The 8664-nt window shown below is 40.0% G+C and overlaps 1 protein-coding gene across 1 annotated transcript; it reads right to left on the reverse strand.

The window, feature by feature from the left end:
• Nucleotides 1-1758: 1758 nt before the first annotated feature.
• Nucleotides 1759-8655, reverse strand: RAB2B (RAB2B, member RAS oncogene family). Its single transcript, XM_034648321.1, has 3 exons — nucleotides 8408-8655; nucleotides 8112-8183; nucleotides 1759-5532 (listed from the first exon to the last, which is right to left on the reverse strand). The coding sequence occupies exons 1-3, from the start codon at nucleotides 8451-8453 to the stop codon at nucleotides 5411-5413; spliced, it is 240 nt and encodes a 79-aa protein (XP_034504212.1). The 5' UTR covers nucleotides 8454-8655; the 3' UTR covers nucleotides 1759-5410.
• Between the last annotated feature and the right edge of the window lie 9 nt (nucleotides 8656-8664).

An 8664-nucleotide genomic window follows, 5' to 3' on the forward strand; every position in this document is an offset into this window, starting at 1 on the left:
AAAAAAAAAAAAAAAGAAAATGCCTTTTAAAACCAAATCCCTCGGGTGCCTGGGTGGTGGCTCGGTGGGTTGAGTGCACCATTTTTTAAAAAAAATATTTTATTTATATATTTGACACAGAGAGAGGAAGCACAAGCAGGGAGGGCAGTAGGCAGAGGGAAAGGGAGAAGCAGGCTCCCTAACAAGCAAAGAGCCCGATGTGAGGCTAAATCCCAGGACCCTGGGATCAGGACCTGAGAGAAGGCAGATGCTTAACCGACTGAGCCACCCAGGTGCCCCAAGTGTCCAACTCTTGATTTCAGCTCAGGTCATGATCTCAGGGTCAAGGGGCAAGCCCATGTTGGGCTCCCCACTGAGTGGGGCATCTGCTTCTCTCCTTCTCCCTCTCCCTCTGCCCCTACTTGCATACATATGCTTCCTTTCTCTAAGATGAATAAATCAATATTAAAAAAAATCCTTGGGACGCCTGGGTGGCTCAGTCAGTTAAGCATCTGCCATAGGCTCAGGTCATGATCCCAGAGTCCTGGGAACAAGCCCCACGTTGGGCTCCCTGCTTGGTGGGTAGTCTGCTTCTTCCTCTCCCTCTGCTCCACCCCCACTCATTTTCTCTCTCAAAATAAATAAATAAAATGTATTTTTTTAATTAAAAAACAAAAACAAACAAATAAAAAAAAAATCCCTTTATTTCTTCATCTCAGTCCAGTTCATGAACCTTTGTTGAAGCAATAGCCTAGAAAGAGTGAGTGGTTCAATCTGCGTTGGTTAGAGGTATCTTTGTCCAACCCCATTAAACAAATCTGAAGCAGCAAAGAATTAAGATAGAGGTATGATAAAGAGAATTAATACCTTTTCAATTTCTCCCAAGTAGAAGAATCGTGTTTATGGTTTCAAGATATATACAATCAACCCTCACACAACATGGGTTTGAACAGCTCAGGTCCACTTACAGATTTTTTTTTTTAAGATTTATTTATTTATTTGACAGAGATAGAGACAGCCAGCGAGAGAGGGAACACAAGCAGGGNAGCCTGATGTGGGGCTCGATCCCACAACGCCGGGATCACGCCGAGCCAAAGGCAGACGCCCAACCACTGTGCCACCCAGGCGCCCCAGATTTTTTTTTATAGCACAGCACTAGAAATGCATTTTCTCTCCATTATGGTTTTATTTTTAAAAAAAAATTTTTTTTTAAAGCCCCAATGCAGGGTTTGAACTCACAACCCTGAGATCAAGACCTGAGCTGAGATCAAGAGTCAGAAAGGAAAGAAGAAAGGGGGGGTGGTAAACAGAAGGGGGAATGAACCATGACAGACTATGGACTCTGGGAAACAAACTGAGGACTTCAGAGGGGAGGGGAGTAGGGGAAAGGGATAGGCTGGTGATGGGTATTAAGGAGGGCACGTATTGCATGGTGCACTGGGTGTTATATGCAAGTAATGAACCATGGAACTTTACATCAAAAACTAGGGATGTACCGTATGGTGACTAACATAATAAAAAAATTATTAAAAAAAAGAAAATAGAAAAAAAAAGAGTCAGATGCTTAACTGACTGAGCCACCCAGACACCCCTCTCCGTTATTTTTTTTTTTTTTTAGATTTTCATTCATTTATTTGACAGAGAGAGAGAGCGAGCACTAGAGGGGGGAGGGTCAGAGAGAGCAGCAGACTCCCAGCTGAGCAGGTAGCCCGATGTGGGACTCAGTCCTGGAACTCCAGGATCATGACCTAAGCCAAAGGCAGACACTTAACCAACTGAGCCACTCAGGGACCCCTCTATTATGGTTTTCTTAATAACATTTTCTTTTCTCTAGCTTACCTTAATATACACATAAAATATACATAACATATATATACATATAACATACAAAATACGTATTAATCCATTTCTTATGTTATGAGTAAGCCTTCTGGTCAACAGTAGGTTATTAGTAGTTAAGTATTTGGGGGTGCCTGGCTAGCTTAGTTAGAAAAGCATGTGACCCTTGATCTCAAGGTCATGAGTTCAAGCCCAAGCCCCACATTGGGTATAGAGATTACTTAGAATAAAGTAAAAAAAAAAAAAAAAGTAGTTAATCTTTTGGGGAGTCAAAAATCATATGCAGACTTTTGACTGTACAGAGGTTGATACCCCTAATCCCCACATTGTTTAAGGGTCAACTGTAGTCTGAAGTATCAATTCCTACAAAGCCAGAAAGGCTCATTTCCTAAGAATCAAAATGCATTCTGAAGTAAAATACAAAGGAATTTGGGATTGACCAGTATTTTATAGTAACTACAGTATAATGCCTATTCATTTAGCATGGGTTATTTGGGCAATTACATGTACAGGATGAAAAGAGATAATAATGTGGCTGTCTAGGGGCATCTAGCTGGCTTAGTTGGTGGAACATGCGACTCTTGACCTCAGGGTTGTGAGTTCAAGCCCAACATTGGGCATGGAGCCTACTAAAAAGAAAAAAACCAAAAAGTAATATGGCTCTCTACATCCTTATCAATAACCAGAACCAGTGACAACAAAAAACTTTGGGTAACTTGATCTCTTTAAAAATTTCCTTCATGGTAATCCCTAAATATTTTCACGTAGGATGACTTTGGGAGTATGTGAGAGAATGGGGTCAACAAAATGGGAAGCCAAGGTGGCTAAGCAATGAGTAGATCAGAGCTGACAAGGGAAAAATGATCAGGCTTGCCCAGAGAGTGGCAGACAAGAAACACACTACGTTATAGGCCGGAATCGCTTAAAAATTTCAAATAGAAAACTTAATATTCTGAAACCTCATATCTTTTTATAATTCAACAGAGATTAGTATAATTGCAATACAATTATTAAAAGGGAACAGAAAAGAACTAGGTCAGTTGCATCACAAGTGCCTATCAGGCCTTATGGTCCTTGAGGATCTTGTCAAAAGAGCAGTGGCTCTCAACTTTCTTATTTTATGATCCACTGTCTCATGTTACCATGTAAGGAAAAAAAACACAGAAGCCAGCAAACCAACACTCAGACACTCTCATAACTGTGGCCATACAACTAACTGGCAGCAACTGGGTCTCCTGGCATGAAAACACCCATTTTTAGAAATGGTAGAGGTTTAAGTTAAAAAGGCAGAACTAGATACTACCAGTCTTGACATCTACAGGCCTCACTCTGTCATCTGCTCAGAATTTGTCCTGTGGCCTCTTTAGGGAGGCAAATCTATCAATGTGGGAAATATAAAAACCAGGAGATAATAAAAGTAGAGTTGCAATATACATACTTGGGTTAATAGTGACAAAGAACACTTGGGCCTAAACAATAAAAGGAGAAGGGAACGAGTGACAGCTGTTTAAGAAATATATGAACTTGGGGCGCCTGGGTGGCACAAAGGTTAAGCGTCTGCCTTTGGCTCAGGGCGTGATCCCGGCGTTATGGGATCGAGCCCCACATCAGGCTCCTCCGCTATGAGCCTGCTTCTTCCTCTCCCACTCCCCCTGCTTGTGTTCCCTCTCTCGCTGGCTGTCTCTGTCGAATAAATAAATAAAATCTTTAAAAAAAAAAAAAAGAAATATATGAACTTAACCTTGGCAACAGACATAGAATAATACCTATTGGGCTTAGTTGGGAGGAAAAGGCTAGAGACAAAACTAGTCAACAGAACAAGTTTGGAAGATTTAGAGGTATGTGGTTAGTGCTTCCACTATTAAGGATATAAAGTCTAGTCAGAAGGGCAAAAGGTTATTAAAATAATTGCAAATACAACCACATAATGTACAAGAGAATATGATCCTAGTTAAAAAGCACTTAATGAATCAGTGCACCCAAAAGTGTTAACAACCTTAGAGGCCACCAGAAAAAGACTCTGCAAAAAGGGCTTAGAGCAGCAAGTTAACTTACAGTTGACTCCGGAACAAGAGAGGAATTAGGGAGTCTGGCTGCCATAAAGTCGAAATTCCTTGTATAACTTCGACTCCTTCAAACCTTAACTACTAATAACCTACTGCTGACCAGAAGCCTTACCCATAACATATCATGTTCATCAATAAGTTTTGTATATTAGTTCCCTAAATACTGTATTTTTACAGTAAAATACGCTTAGAGAATAAAAACGTTAAGAAAATACATTACAGTACTGTAGTACATTTATTGAAAAAAATTCACATGAGCGGACCTGTGTAATTCAAACACATATTGTTCAAGGATCAACTGTACTTTTAAGACTAAGAAAGATACCTGCATGTGTAGGGAGACAGAGGATGGGAGGATGGGAGGAGGGGGAAGGGAGGAAAAAAAGGAAATATCACTGTGTACTGCTTACAGTTATAAGGGCTTCAGCTCTGAGTTTAGGAAAAAAAAAAAGAATCAAATAATAAGTAAAGAAAAACAGATTTTAGCTGAATATTAAGAACTCTGTGCTTCCTTCCTTTAACTTCAAATAAAGACAGTATTATTTTCCTTAGAGAAAAGAAAGATACAAATCAAATGAGATAATACACATAAAGGCAATTTATCTGGATAAAACAAAATTATACTAAGTCAAGCTAAATTTTGGAAGGACTACATTTGTCAAATTTTAAAATATGCATAACCTTTGACCCAGAATTTCCATTTCTGGGCAGGCATTCCACAGAAATTCTCAAACATTTGCATAAAGATGTGGTAACCAAAGACATTCAGTGAAAATTTGCAAAGGTGAAAACTGGAAACCTGAATTTCCATCATTGGGAGAATAGTTAAATAAATGATGGTACAGACTTTTTATGAGTCTATATAGTGGTTAAAAGGAATGAACCAGAGATATATGTTATCAACATGGAAGTATCCAAAACACAGAAATTATTAAATAAAAAACTTAATTCATATAGCTAGGTCTACTCTACCATGATTCTTTGCATGTAAAACTAACAAGAACAAAACCATTACCATATATTTGTACACGTGTATGTATCTGAACACAAAGAAAAAGTCTGAAAGTGTAAGCACTGAAACATTCACACCGGTTAGGCAGAAACCAGGAATGGAAGGAAGAAGAAGTTTATGTATGTGAAAGGGGACATTCACATTTTACTCTATACACTTAATATTGTTTGCTTTTATTTTTACTAGGACAAACTCATACATTACTTGGGTAATTTAAAATAAAAATACAGGGCGCCTGGGTGGCTCAGTTGGTTAAATGACTGCCTTCGGCTCAGGTCATGATCCTGGAGTCCCGCATTGGGCTCCCTGCTCAGCAGGGAATCTGCTTCTCTCTCTGACCCTCCCCCTCTCTAGCGCTCTCAAATAAATAAAATCTTAAAAAATAAATAAAAGAAAAATACAAAGATACGGTATTCAGAATTTTAACTGTAACAGATGAAAGTGAAAATTCTTCCCTTACTCTCATCTCCACCATCAGCCCCACCCTCATAGCCCCTTGCCCCCACAACAGCCTTTACTGTTCTGTTTGGATCTTGGTCAGGGAATAAGTTATCCTGTTCTCTCTCACCGTATCCCAGATTTGCAGTTTGATTTGTTTTCCGTCAATGTTGACCATACGGGCCCCAAACTCCACACCTGTCAATGAAGAGCAAAAGAAAGGATGTGATTCTCACAAATATCACCCATGTTGAGAGGTTCATGTTTTTCCCCAATGTGCCAACTTACTCCTTCTCTGTCTGTACTCAGTACCACTAAGCCCATTGCTGCTATTCATTACAATTAATTTTGTGTTTCTTAAATTTTCATTTTCGTCCTAGCAGTAAGAATTGTAATCTAGGTGATAATGACCTCAGGAATGTAACCAAAAAGCAGATTATGGAGATGAAACTAATTAAGAAGTAGAAAAGGTAAATAAATTTTTAGTAATGTTAATGCTTAAATTTCATTAGGTAATTAAAGTTTAATTTTGTAACTTTTTAAAAAATCTAAAAATTTTGAAATATTTTCTAACATTTTCTCAAACTCACACTCTAGTCCAATATTTGTTTTTTGCAATTCCGTAAATTTTTTGTTTGAGAAAAGAGCCTACCTAAGAAATAGCTTCTCAAGAATGATACACTGCAGATCTCTACTAAGTCCCACAGTTCACCGGAAAATAGCCTTCCTCATAGAGTATGGAAACTGATAGTCTGAATAAAGATTTTGGTTTACCTGGCATTCATCTTCTTTCAAGTAATGTTAGGACAAAATTTAAAACTGAAGGTCGCTCAAACTGAAAATACTTCATCCTAAGTCAGACAATTTGTCCTATGTTCTATGTTTATATAGTACTTTACTAGAGGAATTCTGATTTCCAAATAAGAAAGAGCACTAATGTAGCTTCTGCTAAAGGGCTGATAGGTGGCCCCACACATTATCTGGACTATCTCTCTCAACTCTATGATGCTGCAGTTAATTAGATATAAAAAATGTCTCTTACTATTCTAGACTGCTTCATCAAGAACAGTGATAGCTATTGAAAAAAAGTCACTAGATTTTTTTTCCTTTCTGGACAACAGAAATGGAATTTCAATGGCGAATTAAGAAATAAAATTGTCTTTTATGCAACTTCCCCCGGTTATGCATTCAGAGATCCTTATATTTTGCACATATTTTCTATCCAACTGTCTTATCTTGGTACATTACTCTGAATTCAGAAAGAAACACAGCCTATACAGGACTCTGGCAAAAACCTGATCGCCCATCTCTCCAGTTTAAAATTTGTCATTTGGGGGCACCTGGGTGGCACAGCGGTTAAGCGTCTGCCTTCGGCTCAGGGCATGATCCCGGTGTTATGGGATCGAGCCCCACATCAGGCTCCTCCACTATGAGCCTGCTTCTTCCTCTCCCACTCCCCCTGCTTGTGTTCCCTCTCTCGCTGGCTGTCTCTATATCTCTGTCAAATAAATAAATAAAATCTTTAAAAATAAAATAAAATAAAATTTGTCATTTGCTCATTACTTTCAGCTGTTTCATAACTTGGTCCCTAATTTATTCTCAGCTTTATTTTTTGCCACTCTCCACTTGAAATTTCATGCTCCAGCCGTATTAAATTATTTTGTTTTCCAAAGGTAGCCTGATCTGTCATTCCTGAGCATTTGCAAATATTATTCTCTCTTGCCCTGAGCACTTTTCCATCTCTGCCACCCCTGTGCCTGGCTAACTCTTGTTCATCAATTTTCAGCCTTTCCAGATAAAGGTCACAGTCTCTCCTCCCCTTTTACCATAGGAATTTACTTATCAGTATTGCCCCAGCCCCACCTCCTACATTGGAAGACTGTAAGCTACTTATGAACAGGCACAATGTCTGCCTGGTAAAGTACTATGTATCATTAGCACCTCTTACACTGTGGTTACTTCATATCAACTTACAAAGATTTACCTGTAGATGTTATCCTCTAACTCCTTTTTAATTAACCCCATTAGCTATTTGGCTCTGAATAAGGTGTTTGGGAGAAGTAGCTTCAGATTTCAATAAGGTGGGATTTGGGATGGTATAAATGGGAGTTAAGGGATTTTAGCCAGAAACTGCATTTGCAAGGCTAGAAAGCCGGTTCCATATACATTATTCATTTGGAGTAGGGTTATGGAGATTAGAAGGAAGGGGCTGCTAAAGTCCCAGCAGGCCCTGCCTCAACACAAATGTGCAGCAAATGTTTACACCTTCCATGGTCATGAATGTGATTTTGAAATTCTACTACACTCTTTTCTTTAAAAGTCATTTGTTTCATCTACCTTCCAACTCTAAGTCTGGCAGGGCTCTTTAAATTTACTTTTTCCTCTTCAACACACACAAAAATCTGCATGTTGGTGATCACTCTGAAAAACACACGTGAGGTTTGCACTAACCGCAAAAGGTGAGTTTTTGAATAAATAATTAAGCTTTCGTGGAGTTTTCCATAAACATACAAATTATATTTAAAGGAAAAAAAAACCCCACGGCAAAGAATCCATACCTCACGCCCATCTCTGAACTTACCTTTAAATGATTTACTCCCCTTTACACCACTCCCCATTTATCACCATTTAGTTCGTCACTCTTTATTTAACATAACTTTGGACTAGCTTAAAAATAGGAAAAGGGAACTTTTTACTTTCAATACCGAAGCCTGCTAACTTTCCACTTCAGCTAGTCAGGTTTCATTATCTCTTCTGGGACAGGTAGATGGACTTACCTATTGTGAGGTCGTGGACAGGCTGGAACCGCTTGTCTGTAAACTGCAGGAGGAGACATGACTTCCCCACACCTAAAAGAGGAAGACGCACGTTCTAAGAGTCACGCGGCCCAAGAACAATCTCAAGTCCGGGCGTCCCGGGCTGGGGAAGGGGAGCCCCGAGCCCCGCCCCGCCGNCCCGCCCCCGCCCGCTCTTCACTTAATCGCCCAGCCCACTAAATGAGCCCCGCCCCACGCCCCGATTTGTGAACTTCGGATCCCCGCCCCAGCCGTGAGGGCAGTCGCCCGCAGGTTACCTGTGTCCCCGATGATGATGTACTTGAAGAGATAAGCATAAGTCATGGTCCCGTTTCCTCTGGATTCCGGGTCCGCCCGACTTCTTACAGCCACTTACCTCCGGCCTCTCTAGCCGCGCAATCTACCGATCTCTGGCCCCTCTAGCCCAGATCATGTCTCTATTGCTCTCCCCTGAACTCCTCTCTCGGTCGGAGCGACTGTAATACTCGCACAGCACCTCCAGGGACGTCTCCAATTCTTCTATTTGCCATTATCC

Source organism: Ailuropoda melanoleuca, chromosome 20 (genome assembly GCF_002007445.2).
Source record: "Ailuropoda melanoleuca isolate Jingjing chromosome 20, ASM200744v2, whole genome shotgun sequence".
NCBI classification, from domain to species: Eukaryota; Metazoa; Chordata; class Mammalia; order Carnivora; family Ursidae; genus Ailuropoda; species Ailuropoda melanoleuca.

What these genes read in the sequence shown, in the direction of transcription:
- RAB2B (XM_034648321.1), bottom strand. Translation starts at nt 8,453, where the DNA reads ATGACTTATGCTTATCTCTTCAAGTACATCATCATCGGGGACACAG. An exon ending in CATCATCATCGGGGACACAG is followed by an intron (nt 8,184 to 8,407) that starts GTAACCTGCGGG and finishes TTCCTCTTTTAG; the next exon opens with GTGTGGGGAAGTCATGTCTC. An exon ending in TGTCCACGACCTCACAATAG is followed by an intron (nt 5,533 to 8,111) that starts GTAAGTCCATCT and finishes CTTCATTGACAG; the next exon opens with GTGTGGAGTTTGGGGCCCGT.